The following is a 21,003-nucleotide window of genomic DNA, read 5'->3' as shown; positions in this document are numbered from 1 at the left end:
AATCTGGGAGTATTGTAAAAATATCTGTAAGAAGGATGAAGGTCCTAAATAACAAATAGAGAGGAGAAAGACGGACTGAAATGATTTGGACATGTGAAGGAAATGAGAGAATGAAAGTTACAAAGAAGGGCACCAAAATGGATAGAATTGGGGAGAAGATCATAGGAATAAAGAGGATTTCAATGAGAAGATTTACACTATTAATATACAGCAACATTCAAAAGTTTTGATCTAGCCATGGTCTTAATTAAAGTACAGCTCAAGCATTTACTCAGTATGAAAATGGAAACAACACCAAAAACTTCTTCAAGGCTACTGATAATTCCAAACTTCAAGCAGCTGAAATGAAATTCCTACGCTATGCACTATGATCCAGAAAACCAGGAAAGACAAGATTAGGAATGAGAAAATTAGAGAAGAATTAGGAATAGATGATTCTCTCCTCAATAAGATTCAGATATCAAGACTGAAGTGGTTTCATCACATGAAGAGGATGAAAAGGATGAAAGAGTACAAGAACAGCTTGATATAGAGTTGGCAATGTGGTACAGGTCATGTAGCTGTAAGCTTGCATTCAGGAGAAAGAAGGTTCAATTTCCACCATCAGTCATCATCATCATCATCCTAAACCATCTCCAGTTTCCCAGGTGTGGTATATGAGCCTCCTCCATCTCATCCTGTCCTTGTAGCATTCTTCCTCCACCAACTTGTCCCAATCATGACCTCTCAGCAGTACATCGTTCTTAACTAAATCTATCCTTTTCCTTCGTGGCCTTCCCACGGGTCATCTTCCTTCTACTTTTCTGTCCAATTCCTTCCTTGCAGTTCTGTTTACTGGCATCCTCTTCATGTGACGAAACCACTTCAGTCTTGATATCTGAATCTTATTGAGGAGAGAATCATCTATTCCTAATTCTTCTCTAATTTTCTCATTCCTAATCTTGTCTTTCCTGGTTTTCTGGATCATAGTGCATAGGAATTTCATTTCAGCTGCCTGAAGTTTGGAATTATCAGTAGCCTTGAAGAAGTTTTTTTGGTGTTGTTTCCATTTTCATACTGAGCAAATGCTTGAGCTGTACTTTAATTAAGACCATGACTGCTACCTTCCCAGTCCTAGCCCCTTCCCATCAATTCATCTCTGAAAACCTAACCAGTGTAACTTGCAACTGCAATGTTAATCTGCTAGAAAAATACAAATAAATTAAAAGCAGTTGATCCACTAAATGAAAAATAAGAATCAGTGTGGAGAAAACCGTAGAAATGAAGATGACATGAGGTAGAAAAAAACAAAGAAGGAGCAAATAATAATATGAGTCAAAAATATAGTTGTGGAGAACTTCAAGTACTTTGGAAGTCAATTAATGGAAAATTCAAGACTGGATATTTTAATTAACTGGAGAAGGTACGTTTACGATCACAGAGTATAAAGTATAATATGGAACAAAGATATGCCAAGAGCATGCTTCCTTGCAGTCTTACATAACTGTTGATATCCTTATCAAATACAAGACCTCCAATTTTACATAGAATCTGAACCGTGTACTGTAGGTATGAATTTTTATTTTAAAACTCCCACATACATAGAATATGAACAATGGCCAGTCTAATGAGAAGCCAGTAATGATGTCACTGAAAACTATAATACAGATAAAAGGGAACTATCATTTTGCCATAGCTTCAGAAAACTATTTTTTGTGGCTCCTCAATCCAATGATTGGTGAGTAGCGGACTCTTCTTCTCTACTGCTTGCTTTCTTCTATTAGTTATTTTCAACATAGGATTTTGTATTCACATCATTCATGATTTGGTTATTGAACCGCAATCTTGGCCTGCCTCTTCTGCCATTTGCTCCACTCTCCCTTCCAAAACATTAACCATTAAAGTGTTATGACTGTCAAGTGTCCAATAAACTGATCCCTCAATTTTAATAGCTCCTTTTCCATGTCTGGCTACCATATCCTCATTAGTCATTTATGACATCCATGGTATTCTCTCCATTCATTCCTAACATCACAGCTGGAATACCTCTAATATTCTCATTTTCATTTTTGTCAGTAGTCCATGTTTCCAGTCTATAATGAGCAACACTCCAGATATAACCTTTTTAAAAATTTGTCTTATGCGTCGGCAGATGCAGAGTGGGTTGTTGTCCCGTATGCTCTGTACTCTGACCGGCCAACTGAGTAGAGGAAAGGTGGCCACGGCTCTACTGTGGCTCTATGCCTCTGCATTCGGGAAACGGGCCTGGGGCACAGTGCCGGACTTTACCCCTGGTCCCACCGTCGACTGTCCTGAAAATGGTTTTCCGTGGTTTTCCATTCTCCTGCACTAAGGTGAATGCCGGGACAGTTCGTATTATAGGCCGCCTACCCCCTCAACTTCTCCGCACATCTCCTTCACCGTAACAAATCTCCCGGCCTGAGAGATGGCGTCACCATCTAGGAGGCCCCCCTTCAGGGAATGAAAACGTTTAGTAGTAGTTAGTTGTCTTATGGCAAGCCCACTGAGGTTGGTTTCTGTAATAAATACTTAAGACTCAGTATAGTTAAACAAATATATTACAGTGCATGATGGTGGTTTCTCAGAAGGAAATCATTGATTAGGAAACTCTCCCTTAACTGAAATTTCCCCTAGATATCAACCAGCAATGTAAATAGAGTTCCTCTCACACCCACTAATAAACTTTAAATGGTGACAGATTTCACTTCTAACTGTATTCTTGGATCAAAAATGAATTAACAACATCTTTGTTTATCAATAGCTAGAAGACTGGCTCTTTGTGTACTTCCTCCTGAGGCCAGGCAATGAACTAACTCATAAACCTCTCAGCCCTCATAATGGAGAGTGTTGGTAATATGGCTTTATATAGTATGATAGTGCAAATTTCTGAGTAATAAGCTGAATAGGCAGTGGCTGAGGACATATGCCAGAGAAAGGTATTATCCTTGTTAGAAAACTGGCTCTATTGAAGAATAAACAATTGAGTTGTTAAAATGCAAACATTTCCATTTTTTCCTGAAAATAAGTTATACACATTAATGGGATTTCTGCATTGAAATCTTCCATTAGACAAGTCAATAAGGAGCATATGCTGATAATTCCTTAGGTTTTGAGTGTACAGAAATCACAAATTAAATTCAAACCACAATGACAGTGAAATGCAAACAGCACCATCTCCATCAGCCTAATAACCTCTCCTGAAAAACTGCAGAAAAGGAAAATTATTAAGGGTTTGATTTTAAAAGTCTCAATTTTATTTTAAAATAGTAACTTTTTAGTAGAGGGGGGAAAGTCAGGTTTCACCAACACTTTCCATTTGATTCAACAGCAACTAATTACTGTAGTAAACAAAGACACTTTGAAAATAATTTTGGCCTGCAAAGATTAACAGACAAAAGTAATTGTATGTGATATACGTTACATTTAGTGTCCTTATGTAAAAAATAACACCAGTTGTTTCGTATCACATACAGATTTGTCATAAGCCCATCTCATATTTATGCTAATGGAGCTTCATTGTTGTAAATGAGGTTTGGATTGGTTGTATGGAACGCAGGTATGGACATGTCTGAGAGAAAATATTGTATGTGCCCTGTTTTGGAGGGGAGTAGGTAATCATACAGGAACATCAGAAGAACAACAATTAGAACAGTTGCCGTTCACGTATGTGCAATGCCAGACAAGGTCAAAATGCCAAGATCGCGTTTCTCCATAGTCTGAGAACAGAATCTCAGAATGTATGTCACGCCTTTGTCTACAAGTTACAACATGAAGTTGAAGTCGATTGAGTGAATAAGTGAGTTAGTTTGTGTTAAAATGGCAAGTGGCAGTGATGTTTACAGGCAAAAATGTGTGAACAATCCCAACTCTTTCTGTTATATATGTGGCCAGTATACAATTAAAGGCCAGAAGCAAAATATTACACCATTTATAAAAAACCTGTACTTGGCATATTTTAACATGAAATTAGGTGATCAGGACAAGAATTTTGCACCTCATACTGTGTGTAAAATGTGTGTAGAAAACCTGCGGCAATGGTGCAATGGGTTGTTGCCATCAATGCCATTCGGAATCCCAATGGCTTGGCAGGAACAAAGAAATCATTTTGACTAATGTTATTTTTGTGTACGTAAAGTGTTACAGAGGAACGCAATTAAAAAATCCTCCCCAGAGAACCTATTTTGAACTGGCAATCTCGCCGTAGAATTTTTTATCATTTAATGTGCCTAGGTGTGTGGTTTCCCTCATGCTACTAATTGAATTTCGAGTTACTCATTGAAAATTAATTATATTTCTTATTGTGGACTCAGGACAATCTCACTGGATTCTTGCATATTAGAATTGTGCTGACTGTTTGATTTCTCTTCTGATAAGTGCTGCGATCTTCCACTAGCTACCCAAATAAGTCGCCCCTCTCCCACCGCTTTTCAACCAATGGGAGTGCAGCCACATCCTGGAGGAGTGAGCTTTGCCAATTTTAGTGAAAACAGTACATGAGTGGAAGTCATGGCGTGCGGTTGTGTATGTTGGACTCACAAGATGTTGGCATCATGTTGGAGTATAGTCCTGGATGAGGGTCTTGAAACATGGGTTTTAAACCCATCGTATTCTTTTCTACATCGTCCTACTAGAAAAATGTGTTAGTTCATTGTGATGTGGGAAACCAAACTCATATGTATTTGAGGATCTGACTCACCATGGCTGAGCGCCTGGTTCACCCAAGTAAGTGGCTTCAACATTTGGCAATTTATATCCCGTGATCATGAAACCTGTGATCCGTGTCTTGAAATTAACTCTCTTCACGTGGAGGTTGTGAAAGTAATTTTTTTTAATGGTAATACCGAAGGTCGAGTGATTAACTCAAGAAAAATACCCAGTTGATAGACATGTATATGCTATGAAATTGAGAATATTTTAATTTTTCGAACAATCATTTTTTACCTGTTAAAGAACCTTATTGATTATGTAAATTCTAAATGTGTTTTCGTACACAGTGGTTTAAAGCTACGTGAGGTTCTGCAGAGCCATATAATTCTGGATATTTGTTCTTTAAATCCATCTTTCTTCAATTTTCTAGTATTTTATGCTTTGGGTGGATTATTTTTCTGTTGATTATCTTATGTTTCTGACCTTTGTTGTGGCCTTGGCCCATGAGAGGTCGTTTGCTGGTGTGTGTATTCGTCGCTATGGGAACAATGGTTTTTGGGTGTGTAATGGTAGCCCGGTTGGTTTTGCGAGCTGGTTGTGCGACCTACGTTTATTTATGAATTTTGGTTTCTGGTGAAACATTTTCTGGCTCCTTTCAAGGTCTCAGTTTCTGTTTTTTCCCTGTTTTCCTTTGTGATTTCAGTTCTTTGAAATTATTTGAGCTCTTGTGATTTATTAATTGGGCTAGAATTCTATGCTCCTGTGAAGCCTCAACTTGTCAATAATTTTCACTGGCTTTTCCCAAGGTTTAAAAACTTTTATTTTAATCTATTTAAATAAGACTGGGTTCTTGTCGAAAACTGGGTTGGTCCTGGACCTTCAAGCTAGAGTATTCTTTTCAAGATTTCCCCCAATTCTAAATTTGATCTGATTGACGCTCCATTGGGTGTCCTTAGGGTCTCTTGTGTAGGTGGGTCAGTACCCGAAGAAAACAATGAAATTGATCTTTTAGATAATCGTTTGAGTCATGAACAAGCTAATCAAGTTCATAATTTGTGTCACCAATTTCCAGAGGTATTTACTAGCAAGCTAGGTTTAACTGATGTGCTGGAGTACGAGATTGAGTTGTCCGATAATCAATCTGCAAGATCTCCTCCTTACCATCTTTTACCTCCTCGCATGCTAGAACTCAAAAAGATTATCGACCAAATGCTTGCTGATGGGGTCGTCAGACCGTCCACCTCTCCTTATGCTTCTCCAATTCTTCTGGTACCTAAATCCTCTGGAGGATTCTGAGCAGTAATTGATTACAGGTCTCTGAACTGCAAGATTATCTTGCAATCTTGGTGAGGTAAAATTTTTTTGTAAGGTGTCCAGAATTTTGGTCCCTGAAAAATAAATGGTGCCACGTATACTAAAATGTATATCCCCCACCTATCGGTCTTGCCTCTACCTTATGAAGTGTCCTACTAACTTAGTTGATCTTGAGGCTGTGTGTTCCTTTGCAGAGGATGTGAAGCATGGAGACGTGTCCAGACCTGTACACCTACCTCCCCTAGTAATCCCAATTATCCTGTGACTGCTAAAACTCTCTAAAACTTCTTCTGACAGCCTTCATCACAGACTGGAATCTTTACGAGTTCTTAAAATTGCCCTTTGGCCTTTCTTGCGGAGCAGTTGTTCTAACTATATTATTGAATTCCATTCTAGGGGATATCAAGTTTAAGTTTGTTTTCAATTACCTTGATGACCTGGTTGTCTTTTCAAACACCATCGAAGAGCACATTAACCATGTCAGGGAAGTCCTGGAGTGCTTGAAAAAGGCTTGTCTCACTGTGAAATTATCTAAGGTAGCTTATGCAAAGCCAAGCATATCCTTTCTTGGGCATATTGTGTCCTCCAGCAGAGTCTCTGTTGATAATTCTAGGATCCAAGCTATCAGAAATTTTCAACCACCTAAAGATGTAAAAGGAATTGCACACTTTGTAGGGATGGTCAATTTCTTCTGCAAATTTATTCCAAATTTTGCTGAGGTAGCTGTAACCTTAAACTATCTTAGACATACGGACGTCAAGTTCTTCTGGGGCCCCTCCCAACAGGAAGCCTTTGAAACCCTGAAACTGGCCCTGTCGAATGCTCCTGTGTTGACCATACCTGATTTTAACAAACGTTTCATTATGCAAACTGATGCCACTGCTATTGCTGGTGTGCTCTTACAAGAACATGAAGATGGTCATAGACCTGTAGCCTATGTATCTATGGTCCTCACCAATCTGGAGAGTAAATACTCCATCTACGAGCTGGAATGTCTAGCTGCGCTATTTGCACTTGAGAAATTTAGACCCTTTATCGAGCATGTCAATTTCAACCTCGAAACTGACAATCAGGCTCTCTCATGGGTATTGAATTGACCAAAAGAATGGGCAGAATTACTAGATGGGCACTCTGGATTTCAGCTTTTAGTTTCCAGGTTAAGCATATTAGAGCATCCGATAATGTCATTGCCGATAGCGTAAGTAGAATGTTTTTTTTGCTAGTTGTTTTACGTTGCACCGACACAGATAGGTCTTACGGCGACGATGGAACAGGAAAGAGCTAGGAGTAGGAAGGAAGCAGCTGTGGCTTTAATTAAGGTACAGCCGCGGCATTTGCCTGGTGTGAAAATGGGAAACCACGGAAAACCATTTTTAGGGCTGCCGACAGTGGGGTTCGAACCTACTATCTCCCGAATACTGGAAACTGGCCGCACTTAAGTAGAATGTTTGATGGCAATTTCAGTCTTGATGTAAAACCTAATGTTGAAGTATTTAATGAAGCTGTTGGTGTTGGTGCCATTCTACCTTTATTATACCTTGAATTTGGCAATCATATCAGAAATCTGAAACTGAGCTGAAAGAAATCATCGACAAAATGAATAATGGAATGGTAGTAAAACCTTATTCTCTAGTGAAGGGTGTTCTATGTTGTAAAGGTCAAGGTGATCCTAATTTCAAAATTGTTGTTCCTAAGGTCCTAGTACCAGTCATCTTCAAATATTATCATTGTTGTCCTATTGGTGGTCATTTAGGCACTTTCAAAACTAGGCAAAAAATTAGACAATTCTACATTTGGAAAAAGATGGATAGTGATATCCGAACCATGGTGAAATCTTGTAAACTTTGTGCTATCAGTAAACCTAACCTGAAAAACTGTGTTGGTTTATTATCATCTTCACAAGCCTCTCGCCCAATGGAAAGGTTATTCATTGAATTTGTAGGTCTCCTTCCTTGATCTACCTTGGGAAACACTCATATTTTTGTGTGTATTGATGCATTCTCTCGATTTTCCTGGATTATTCCCACTATATCTACTACTTCTTGAACTTCTATAAACTGTCTAAATTCTATCTTTGCATCCTTTGGTCATCCCAAGTTTCTAGTTTCTGACAATGCCAGTGCATTCACTAGCCATTTGTTTATAAATCTGTTTGAGTTGGGCATATCCCATGTTACTACAACTCAATACTATCCAAACCCGTCCTACGCTGAGAGAATGAATAGGAATTTGAAATCTGCCCCGACAGCGTATCATCCAGTGGCGTATGCTGGAATGAAGAAGTGGGCTACCACTAGACTTAGGTTACCCCTTTTCGATGGTTGGTTTAGTGAACGTCAAACCTTCAGCGTTTTGAGCTGCAGGCAATAGCCCACGGAGTAGCCTGCTGTGTTACCAAGGCTGCTTCACAAGCTACTGCCCTGGCCTCTGTTACTGCCAGTGCTCAACCCCTGATTTGTGGAGATGGTACCGGTAGCCTAAGGTTTAGAAAATAAAAGTCCGGCTTTGTGGCTAAATGGATAGAATGTTTGCATTTGGTCCGATGTTGCCGGTTCAATTTTCTGAACTAACCCCCTCCCCTGGCTTGGGGACTGGGTGTTTATGACATCTTCGCCATTTATTTTATCCTCATTAGGTTACCACCAAGTCTATGCAGATGCCATGCACTACTATTATTATTAAATAAAAAATGTTGAGTGTTACAGCGGTCGTTCCAGCCAACAAAAGAGAACAGTAAACCTAAAAGATTGCTTTTCATTTTAGCAGATCTACCAATAAAAATAAATTTGAATTGCTCCTATAACAGCAGCCCTGCAGTGTCTTTCTACAAGGATGTAGAAGTAAACGGTAGTGAAATACCAGTACTCTGTTATCTATTTCAGTCAGAAGGATGAGGTGAGAAAGTACAGTATATACGATGAGGTCGATGAGTAACGCAGTTGTTAGCAGTGGCAATATGACAGACCGAAGCCTAGCACACCTATCCCCCCCGGTCCCACTTCTATCTGATATACAGCAATAGTAAGCTGAGTGGGTTGAGTCACGGGGAGAGCGACGAGAGTCTGGGCTGCAATATAAGTCTCCAATGCCTTGCTCTCAAAAAAACGTGCACAGTTTTTTTCTCACTGCTTTCAAGTTTTGTAAATGGAACAATGTATCAGATGCTTACAATATAATGTGTTTTAGACTTCCATCATTCTCAGTTGAGGTTTGGGCTTCACTGATAGCCTTGGTAGCCCTCAGTATACGCCACTGGTATCATCACAATAATCGGTCCAAGTGGGATTCTTGTCTACATTGGTTGACCCATGCGTTCAACTCTGCCACACATGAATCACATTGTAAAACCCCTATGTCCCTCATGTTCTGTTACACCCCATATTCTCCTACGTCCAACATTCTTGGAATTGATGATCTTCTTCTATACATGTCTAAACCCAAGGATGTTCAGAAAATTTGGGATGAAGCCAAGAAGAAGGTGTCGGTATCCTATGAGAGAGGCAGAGATAAGCATAACAAGGGTAGAAAGTCAACTAGGTTGAAAGTTGGTGATCAAGTTTTTGGCAAGTGCTATCCCATTAGTAAGGACATTAACAAATTTTCTGCTAAGCTTGCTCCTAGGTTTCAAGGTCCCTGTACTATACTGCAGTTTTTGTTTCCAGTTTCGGTGTTGGTGAGTGACCCCTTTGCTAAAAGGATTAGGCGAGTTCATTTTTCCCAGTTAAAATCAGGTTAATGTGTGTTCCTCCTTCTTTTAGGGCTTCTTGATAATTCATGTGATCTGTGATTTGGATCTGTGGATGAGGACTACATTCAATGAGCAAATTTATTTAATTATCTATAGATTGTGTTGTAATTATTCTGGTTGGGTGTGGATTTAATTTAGTAATAGTTTCCTTGTATGGTAATTTTAGGTTTGAGTGTTTTTGGGATTGGTTTCTGAAAATTTAGATCCTTCCCTGTTCAAAAATTGTTGTTTAGTAGTGTGCAAATTAATTACTACATATTAATATTATCTGGACCGAATTTTCTGCATTCACATCTCAGGTAAATTTTGATATGCCTGTGTAGTAGCTTACTGCCATGTACTTACTGCGATCATTCTCTGTTAAAAATGTGACAGTCATTATAAAGAGTATGTGTGTTTCTCTTACACTGTAAGCATCCATTTATTTAACCGTTAACACTCATTGCTCTATCAGCATGATTGCATGTCAGTTCTGTCACTACAAATTATTATGTCCTGATCTTTGAAGTTTACTAAATTGAAGATGAATTGAATTATGGTCTGTTATGCTGTAGTTACTTTTGTCTTGTAGTATCTTGGAAAATTTTATGTGATTTCGACTTGTTTCATTGTTATTTATTGAAGTGAAAATTGTTAAGGTGTTTAACCTTATACTTACCTTTAAAATATTTATACTATGCTATAGCCTATTTTTGGCAATCCGACTCTGTTTTGGTGATGCAACTGCTGTCTATTCTGGTTGTGGTTCCACTAGGTGTATATTGCATGCACCATGTAGTCCTTTGATTATGTTCATAATTGGGGTGGGTTGGCTAGCTACTAGATAGTACCCAGTGTTAGATTCTATTTGTTAAGTCATTTTTGGGAGTGGCTATTGGTGATGGTTAAGCTCTGTCGATCAGCGTCGGTGGTGGTTGGCTAACCTATCGTAGGTCCCTTTTGTTTTTAGGACTTCCTTCATAAATACTCATTTGTGTCCATGGTTTTTTCTGTGATTTATGCTTAACCACAGCAGCCAAGCAGGGTAGTGCTCGTGATCAATTTTCTGGCCTGTTCGTATGTCACTGTGTTACGATTCTCCTTATATCCTTTTCAAACTACCCTACAATCAGCTGATCGTAGTGTGGCCCTCGCGCTGCAACATTGATGAAGTGGCGCTATTCATACTCTATGATTATTAATGCTCTAAGCTTTTGGCCAACGGTCTTTAATTTTGCACCAGTGACTCTATAATGCATATTTTCAATATTTTTCATAATTTGAAAGCCATGCCCCCATGCTTATGTGACCACCGAAAACATGGTGGACGTTCGTTCAATTAGCTTCAGCCAGTCAGCACCTCAGCCTCTCTATGTTATTCTAGCTCGTTGCCCATTGCACTGCTCAAGAAGAATGATGGTGACGAAGATTTTACAGGTTTCTCATCATGACCTGAAAGGTATGCTATATCGATATGTTAACAATCAAAGAAACTTTAGTCTGATGAGAGAACAATTGCTGAATGGTTGGATATCGACAGCCTACTCTCATCACATTCCCCCTTGATGAAGAAATAACCAACCACCACGTCAGTAAATAGGGGGAAGAAGATGACGACGTCACTCAGCTGTCAGCTTGAGTATCATGGAAGGAAGCAGAAGCAGGACTGACAACACTTATTGATTGAGCAGAGATGGATTTGTACATTTCAGCTCATGATGTACTAAAATTTTTCTGTCAAATCTCTGCTTGCCATGCCACAGCCCCGGATGCTTATCATCCAAAGAAAACAAACCTTGGTAAGTACTTACAGTGATGTTACCAGTTACTTTGGCTGTTCTGTAGACTGCTTTACACCATGTCTTTACCTAATTTGTGTATATTTATTCAATACATTAAGAATGGGTCTTTTAATTTAATTTAACGTTACATACTGAAAAACTTCTGATCTATTGAAATACTATTTGTAAGCCCTGAAAGTTCTACAATGTGTCTATATTGATTGAGAGCTTTTATGCAGTATGTTATGTATAATAACGCAGTTTTTGAGCCAGTCCATAGGAAACCTTAGTTAACTGGCAAAATCAGTTATTCGGCTCTAGTCCAATTCCACTACTGCTGGATAAGAGGAATTCTGCAGTACTTCTCTTCACTAATGTTACTAATGTTACAATGATACAAACAAAACAATCATCAATATTTCAGCTACCGGTACTCATTTTCCAAACTTTCTCACAAGCACATTCTAAAGTCCATGACAGTCGTAAGGCTGAACTTAAGAAGGCTCTATTTCATCTGCATTTTTTGCACACCTGACTTTCAGTATTACAAACAAAATATCTCTTTTGACATATTTCTGTCTATAGCATCACTCCACAGATGAATAACATCAAAATACTGTTACCGAGCTTGTTTGCCTTGTGGTTAGGGTTGCATTGCTGTGAGTTTGCATTCAGGATATGGTGGGTTGAAACTCCCCCGTCAACAGCTCTGAAGATGGTTTTCCATGGTTTCCCATGTTTATACTAGGCAAATGTTGGGGCTGTACCCAGGGCCAGAACTGGGAGATTTGTCAGGGGAGCAACGATTAGTTTGCCGCCCCCCCCCCCCATCCCCCGATCATCCACCCTCCCCCTCCCCCTACCACTAAAATATAATACCTCCGTAAGCTATATTTTTAGATGCAGCAGTTGAAATTACACAACATATGTATACTATCAAGAAGTTTTATTTATGAAAAACATTTATATTAATACACTGATAAATATTAATTCATACATTACACTTATATCGAAAAACTCTTACATTAATACACACATTCGTGACTAATACAAATAATTTGTTTGCAGTGTAACTCAATTGTAACTATGCAAAAATGTATGTATCATACCTCAACATTGAATTCTTCGAGCCTGATTAGCTGCAAATGTACTAATGTCGTCAAAGTTGATAAGGGATGCTCATTTGTGTTAAATTGATATTATACTTAGATTAGAGACTCTCCTGCCCCATTGTACTTCTCATGTAGTGTTTGATGATTCTGAGTTTGCTAAAACTTCGTTCTCCAGATGACACTGTAACTGGCAACGTGACAAACATTCTCAGTGCAGTAGTAATGTTAGGGTAGCCTTCTCTAGTTTATTTTTATAAATAAGACTTAACATTCCTCTTGATGTGGCTTCCTTTAAATTTTTGTCAACTGATAAAGCATGGTGCTTGAAACTTTCTATTTCAAATTTAAATTCTTCAATGTTGAGATCAGCAGTGTAGATATTTGCCAATTCTTCTGCTTTCATTTTTAGATCTTTTGTTTGCATTTCTTTAATTCGAACTCCATTAAAAAATCCAAACTTGCTGTTTATGTTGTCCAAAGCCTTAAATCTGTCGCTCAGTTTCGTAATCATCTGGTCAATAACCTCTAACATAGCTACTTTGTACACATTCTCAGTACTTGTCGGAGCTTCATCGCCACGCAGCTCATCAGAGATTTATTTTTTCTCTCTGTCTTTTTTCTGAGAACTCAGATGGTAGATCACTCATGCTTGCTTAGAATTACCATCAGTAATGGCCTCAAGATGGAGCAAACTCTCTGCAAAACTTCAAGAGCCCTAAAAGACCTTGAAGGTTCCAGGCAGCCAAACCTACTGTTACATCTTTTCTTTGCAAAAACTCATTGACATGATTGATCTTTTTGAACAAAGCATGCCAAAAACATGTGAAAATGATGAATTCAAGTTTCCCAATATTTTTCAAAAGGGAGCTGGCCTCACTCGTTTGAGGTGTTGAGAGATCATGTTGTTGTTGTTTTTCTTATTGTTTTTTTATTGGCTTTATATCGCACCGACACAGATACTGTAGGTCTTATGGTGACGATGCAACAGGAAATGGAGTGGGAAGGAACCATCTTCAGAGCTGCCAACAGTGGGGTTCGAACCCACTATATCCCGCGAATACTGGATACTGGCCGCACTTAAGTGACTGCAGCTATCGAGCTCGGTCATCATGGTTTTTAAGATCCTCTAGAGCATGCACAACTTTACCATAATGTTTATACACAGCTTTGACTGCATCTAATCTTGCAGACTATCTTGTATTGCTTTCAGGTTTCAATATCAGTGGCACATATTTTCGGAGAACTTCCCAGCGTGAAGTTGAAGCCGCAAAGAAAGAATACATACTGTTCAAAGTTTGGAAAAAATTCTGTGCCTCAATAGTAGCACTGGCCGCATTAGCACAAACTAAATTGAGGGAGTGAGCAGCGCATGGGACAAAATATGCTAGCTCGTTCTCCTGAAGTAGTCTGGAATGAACTCCTTTATACTTCCCAGCCATATTTGCCCCATTGTCGTAGGATTGGCCTCTACAGTTCTCTAAGTTCAGTCCATCTTTGTCTAATATTTTTTAGGATTTCTTGGCTGAGGCCTTCACCTGTTTTGTCACTAACTGGGAAAAAAATCAATAAAACATTCTACCTCCGATGAATTTGTTTTGACGTACCGAACTACTTGAGTCGATTGCTCGCTTTGGCTGATATCCGGAGTGCAGTCAAATATTAAGGAATGTCTTGTATTATCTTTTGCCTTATGTTATTGGCAATAATTTCAAGGAACTCCTCTTGTATTTTATGTGAGAAATACGAGATTTGTCCTTTCTTATGCCACTCAATATGTTGTAGAAGGGACATTGTAATGCGATGTAAGTTCTACTGTGATCAAGAATGTTCCACTGGATGGGTCACTGAAATCAGTCTTCTTTAGTTCCTCGGAATGGACTCCCTTGCTTTGCTAGGAATAAAATAGCATTGAAAATGCAGCACAATACCGCCTTCCAGTGAGACACTTCTTGATGGATCTGGTTTGATTTGATGCTAAGTGTGAAAACAGCCTGCATGGAACACAATATAGAGCTTTCTTACTTTCACTATAGCCTAATCATGATCTCTCTACTTTTTCTCCATTTTTGATAACTTCATAAAACCAACGTCCTTCTCTGCTGCTATTACTTAAATTTGGCTCAATCATTCAAAGCTTAGTTTTGTTATGTAACACTTTTCAGAATCGGAAAAACTCTGTGGCCGTGAACCAGGATCCCTAAAATCAAAGGAAAACTCGGACGTTTCTTGAAGACCAGTTATAGGGTCTGGATGAGAGAATTCATCTTCATTCACTTCACTGGTAGGACTGAGTTTCTTGCAAAGTTCGACATGCTGCGTGCCTTCCTCTCCAGCTTCAACGCCATCTAAAATATGAAAAGCCGGGATTAGAATTCAATCATTATATGATATATTACAAAATAAAGTAATAAAAAAATTGTCGTAAAGACCGATAAGGCACAATTAATTCATCTCTTCCCTAATGTGCTATAATTTAATTATTGAAATAAAAATTCCGGTATTTACTTACCTGATTTTTATTTCGAGCCTTCATCTTCATTAACATTAGGTTTTTTTAAAAAATGCTTCTAATTTTGGTGTTTGTGACAGCACATTGCTTTCTTTCTTTCTTCTTTGGCAAGTTTTCTATACTCGGCTCCACTGAGTCGTTTTCTGCCATCCATAATTTGGAAACTGATAAAAACGCAGCTCAAAGTGTACTAAACAATTCCGTTTTCCAAACGCTGATAAACGGTAACACGAATAACTAACCAACACAACGAACACTAATAACTAAACACTAAATGCAAAATAAAACAACGATGACTGCAGGTGTCTGTTTAGTTTAGTGTTCATTGGAAGCAGAGAGGAGCATGGGGAGAAAGGGGGTGAGGTAGATGAGATGCTCGCGCATCGCTTCAAGGTCAGACTGTTTTCGAATCCCGCTACCGAGCGCACAGGCTACTAATTATTCATATCAGTAGTGAAATGAAATGGCGTATGGCTTTTAGTGCCGGGAGTGTCCGAGGACAAGTTCGGCTCGCCAGATGCAGGTCTTTTGACATGACATCCGAATTTTTTAAGGATAAGATTTATACAATAGTTAGCAAAGATCCTATCGTAAGATTACAACGTAATTTAAAATATCTAATTAAGAACTCCACATTCCTTCTCAATGAACAGGAACAACAGAGACTGATCAACATGAACCCCAGCATTCCAATAGCCAGAGCCCTACCTAAAATCCATAAAAACAACATTCCCGTACGTCCGATTATTAACTGCCGTAATAGCCCTACCTATAAAGTCTCCAAATATATCCACGCTTTTCTCAAACAACATTATAAGTTTAATAATAAACTTCCTTTAAAGAATTCAATCAAATTTTGCTATATTTTAAGTAAATTTGACTTACAACCTAACTATATAATGTGTTCCTATGATGTCATAAACATGTACCCAAATATACCTACTAAAGAAACAGTCAAAATTATCTATGACAATATTTCAAAACATAGCAGCCTGAGTAAGCTGGAAATTGATGAATTTATGAAGATCCTGAATTTTGTATTGAATAACAACTTTTTTTCCTTTAATGGTAAGATTTATCAACAGACTGGCTTAGCCATGGGTGACCCTTTGTCCGGCATCTTGGCTGATATTTACATGGACTCAATAGAATACACGAAAATTAAAGAACATATAAAAGGTATATGTTTATGGCTGAGACTTGTTGACGACACTTTTGTAGTTATTGACAAAAATGTTACTAACAGCAACGAAGTTTTAGAGATTTTAAATAAAATTGATCCTAATATAAAATTCACTAAAGAAGACGAAGTTAAACAGTCCTTAAAAATTTTTTAGATATAACGATCACGCGCGCCAATAATACTTTCGATTTTCAAATCTACAGAAAACCCACACAGTCTCCTATAACCATAAATAATTCCTCTTTACATCCTAAATCTCAAAAACAAGCGTCATTCTATAATTTAATACACAGAGCCTTAAAAATCCCACTATCCCCTAACAACTTAAAAATAGAATTAAACTACATAAGGAACTTGGCCAAGCTTAATGGGTTCAAGGTAGAAATGATTAACCAGTTAATCAGTAAAGTTAAATATAAACTATCCACGAATCTCATTCCGGCTAAACCTAAAAAAACTAGTTTCGCTACGTTTACTTACAATAACCCAGCCATCCACCAGATCGCCAACACACTGAAGAAATACGACACTAATATTGCTTTCAGAACAGTCAATACAAATCAAAGTATATTTTTTAATCATAATAAAGTCAATTATAAAAACAGCCGTTTTTCGAGATCTGGTATTTACAGACTCACTTGTGCTCAGTGTGGATTTAGTTATGTTGGACAGACTGGGCGCAGCTTTCATACGAGATATATGGAGCATTATAATGCCTTAAAGCACAACAAATATTCAGCGATGAGCTCACACATGAGTGAAACAGGACATCAGTTTACATCAATTGATAAAGATCTCACTATTTTAAAATGCATAGGCAAAGGAAAACTTATGAATGAATTAGAAAATCTTTACATCTTTTTAGACCAAGCCTATAACAAAGACCATAATCTTAACGATATCACGGAAACAAAAAATCCTTTATATGAGCTAACTCCAAAGTTATTAGGCATGGTGAATTCAAAACATAATACAATCCCGCCAACTTTTAGAACTTCTTGTTCTAAAGCTTCCACCACCTCGTCAAATGATGGGCCCGCCCATCTTGCTCCTAACAGCCCGCCAATAACAACACATGCGCGCAAGGATCCACCCACCATTACCCCCCCCTCCATGTCCTTCACTGCCTCAGCCACACCGTTATAATACTAGAAGTCGAAAACCCAGTCAAGCTAGCGCTGCTGTAACAACCTGACGTACTTAATACTCTCCGTACGAGTAAGTACCGCATTAGCCATCTTTGACGTACGGGAAGTCTCTTGTACAGTACGGTATTATTAACCAACTTTCTTGTACATTTTGTTTCAGAAAATCCTGAACATTTTTTCCAACAAATGTTTCAACGGAATTATAATCTACTTGACTATCTTTTAGATCCATTCGACTCCATAATTTCCGAACTCCGCTAGTTTTGACATACGTTTTATCACAAGCAACGCCTCTACAGAAGTTCCATTTTCTTCTTGACTTTCAGATATCCCAAACATATACATTTTAAACTTGTTTATTACATTCCCACTTCCGTTTTAAATAACTGACAGTGATTTTACCACCTTGGATTCAACTTGGGAATTGAAGAAACATCCCCCTTTGATGATTGTGTTTATACTAAGGCCACCACAGTCTTAATGATATTATAAAAATATGGATCCATTTTAGTTTTAGACTCTCAAAATTTCATGTTTAATCACGTTTTAATCTTCAAAACTGTTAATTTCACTCTCTTTTAACATACTTTGGTGCATTATCGTTGTTTTAGATGTTATTGTATAATGTTTTACGAAACCATTTTTCAACATTTTAACCTATAATTTATAAGTATATGTATTATTTTTAAGATTGATATAGGCTGATGATGCCCATAAGGAGGGTGAAACATGTACCTTTGACTTTTATGTATTATGTATAAAAAATATTTGACCATATGAAATAGTGGATCATATTGTATTGTATTGAACAGGTGGACTTATAATATTGTAATAATACTTGAGACATGGCATCCGTAGGCGACCTGCACGTCGTGATGAGGATGAAATGATAATGAAGACGACACATACACCCAGCCCCCGTGCCAGCGAAATTAACCAATTAAGGTTATAATTCCCGACCCTGCCAGGAATCGACCTGGGACCCTCGTGACCAAAGGCCAACACAATCATTCAGCCATATAACAGTATAAGACTCACTCCAGACCCATGAATTACGTGAATTCGTGTGTCGTGTCTTATATTGAAGAAAATAACTTCGTATACAGTGTCAGTGCAATAAAGTTGATGAATCATGCAACAAAATTAAATAAAATTAAACAATATTAATTGTGGTATTATTATTCTGAAAAAATTAAATAACTTATTATTTTTTAATAAACTTTTCTAATTTTGCTGCCCCCTGAAATCCGCTGCCCGGGGCACGTGCTCCCCCTGCCCCGCCCTATTTCCAGGCCTAGCTGTACCTTAACTAAGGCCACGGACACTTCCTTCCTACTCCAAGCTCTTTCCTATTCCATCATTGTCGTAAAATCTGTATGTGTCGGTGCAACGTAAAACAAATTGTAAAAAAATAAATTAAATAAAAGAATACTGTTTCCGAATTCCACTATTGGCAGCCCTGAAGTGGGGTATTCGTGGTTTCTCATTTTCATACCAGGTAAATGCTGTGGCTGTAACTTGATTCAAGCCATGGCCATTACCTTCCCAATACTTGCCCTTTTTCATCCTTGTGTTGCCGAAAACCTTTTATATGTTAGTGAGACAGTAAACCACTTGCAAAAAAGTAATTGATTTATCATGGTAATCTTCTGCAGATGGGCGACACATTCTTGCTGAGGTGTGTCATTCTTCAGCTCATTATTTTCCTTGTTCAAGTAAGGCTATTTGCATTTGTTTGATTCAGAAAATTTCATTGTATGCAAAAGTTGGAATGAAGAAAATAAAATAAGAAGCATGTTTTCAAAAGAAATACATCATAGTATTCAAACAATACAACTTGGAAATAATGCTATCTCTTTCTTTCACAGTCTGTTTAGTCTAGTCTAGTTTCTCCTAGTACCAGAGTCAATAAGTCAAGGTGAAAACTGAAAATAAGATATTATAATGGAGGGGTTTGTAGAGACACTGATATGATGCTGCACTTACTGAAGAGAAATGTGTCATATTGTTATACAAAATGAATTATTAATACCTACCCCCATAAAAACATGTAGTACTTACGTAGGCTACCCCATCAATCTAAAAAAATAGGTAAAATGTGTCTCTCTCTGAAGACATTTTTTAAGAATTCTCTCTCCACACAATGCTAATTATATTTAGTTTCTGATGTTACCACTAACAACCACAACAGAATACAATAAATGATTGGCATTAGTGTTCTATTGGTGACAATTAGAATTTTTAAAAGTTTGAATAACTTTTATGTGCATACAACAACAAGTTGCAGCAAATATGATGTGCTTCTTAAACTGAAAAATCTTACCTGGGCAACCTTTCTGAGTACATGGAATGTACTGAGCTTTATATCCTTCACAATCTGCCCCTCCAAATGCAGGAGATGGCTCTGAACATTGACGAGTGCGGTGCCTTGTACTGTTAGAGCATGGTCCACTGCAGGCCTTCCAATCAGACCATTCTGACCTGTACATGTAAAAATAGGATATTATATTAATTTAGTACCACTTTGATACAAAATTAAAGGCTATGTAAACCTCATTTTAATCCTTAAATGCACATCAATGCAAAGGTGAATAGGAGAATTTACTTGCTTGCTATACTTTCTCTTAAACAGTTGAGTATTGTTACAACAAAATGAAACCAATATAAATGGTATTTTTGGTTGTTTTACCATTTATTTGATAAAGCAACAATAAATATTTGGATTTTGGATTTTAAAAAAATGAAGGTAAGTACTTAAACAAAAGGTAAGATAATACAATCAGAAAATGTTTTGCATTGATCTCGCACAAACTCTGAGTCAGATTGGAAAGCAGACTTCCTAGCAAGGGAGACCAGGTTTGGACATCATTGAGAAAAAGAGAACAAAGTTTTGAGGATCATTATTCCCTCCAACTGATGTAAGGAATGCTGGGCTGAATGGCTTAGACGATTAACGGGATGACGTATTTGAGCACCTTCAAATACCACCAGACTGAGCCAGGATCAAAACTGCCAATTTGGTCTCAGAAAGCTAGTGCCTTTACCATCTGAGCCAATGAGCCCAGCATATGAGACAGTTGGATGATGTATGCTAAACATTAATGCCAATTTGCCAAACAATACAAATAGAAAGTATCTAAAGGAACATTGTCACTTAAGTCAATGTTTTCAGATCAAATGTGAAAAAAATACCACACAATGTAGATCAGTGCAAAACTTCAGCGATTGCTCTGAACTAAGTGCAGAAAACTGTATCAACACAGCCACTAGCAGCAACTGGGAATTAGAAGTGGGGAGCAAAAAATTTGCCGACAGCAAAAAGTACCCGGGTTCGTCGGATATAGTGGGTGGGGATACAGTATATCAAATCTTAAAAAAAGGCTACAAAGTAGTTTTTTGATGCTCTCTGAGCAAATTTCAACAGAGAGGTAAAGGTTGACAGTTCAGTAAATTAAGTGCGGTAATAAGAGTTTAATAATAATTTCATTGTTTATACGTCCCACTAACTACTTTTGATGGTTTTAGGATGTGCCAAGGAGCTGGAATTTTGTCCAACAGGAGTTATTTTAAGTGTCAGTAAAT

At 37.9% G+C, this 21,003-nt stretch overlaps 1 protein-coding gene across 2 annotated transcripts in view; it reads right to left on the bottom strand.

Moving 5' to 3' along the window:
* Positions 1-21,003, bottom strand: part of LOC136858164 (hemicentin-1) — a 709,155-nt gene that overhangs the window by 163,247 nt on the left and 524,905 nt on the right. For both annotated transcript variants that reach the window (XM_067137503.2, XM_067137504.2), the window contains exon 32: positions 19,745-19,902. In XM_067137503.2, coding sequence (XP_066993604.2) covers positions 19,745-19,902 — 158 coding nt within the window. The remainder of the gene's footprint in view (positions 1-19,744; positions 19,903-21,003) is intronic.

The sequence above is a fragment of the Anabrus simplex genome, chromosome 1, assembly GCF_040414725.1.
Source record: "Anabrus simplex isolate iqAnaSimp1 chromosome 1, ASM4041472v1, whole genome shotgun sequence".
Classification (NCBI taxonomy): domain Eukaryota; kingdom Metazoa; phylum Arthropoda; class Insecta; order Orthoptera; family Tettigoniidae; genus Anabrus; species Anabrus simplex.
Note: the sequence above shows the minus strand (reverse complement) of the source record. Positions and strands in the feature narration are given on the sequence as shown.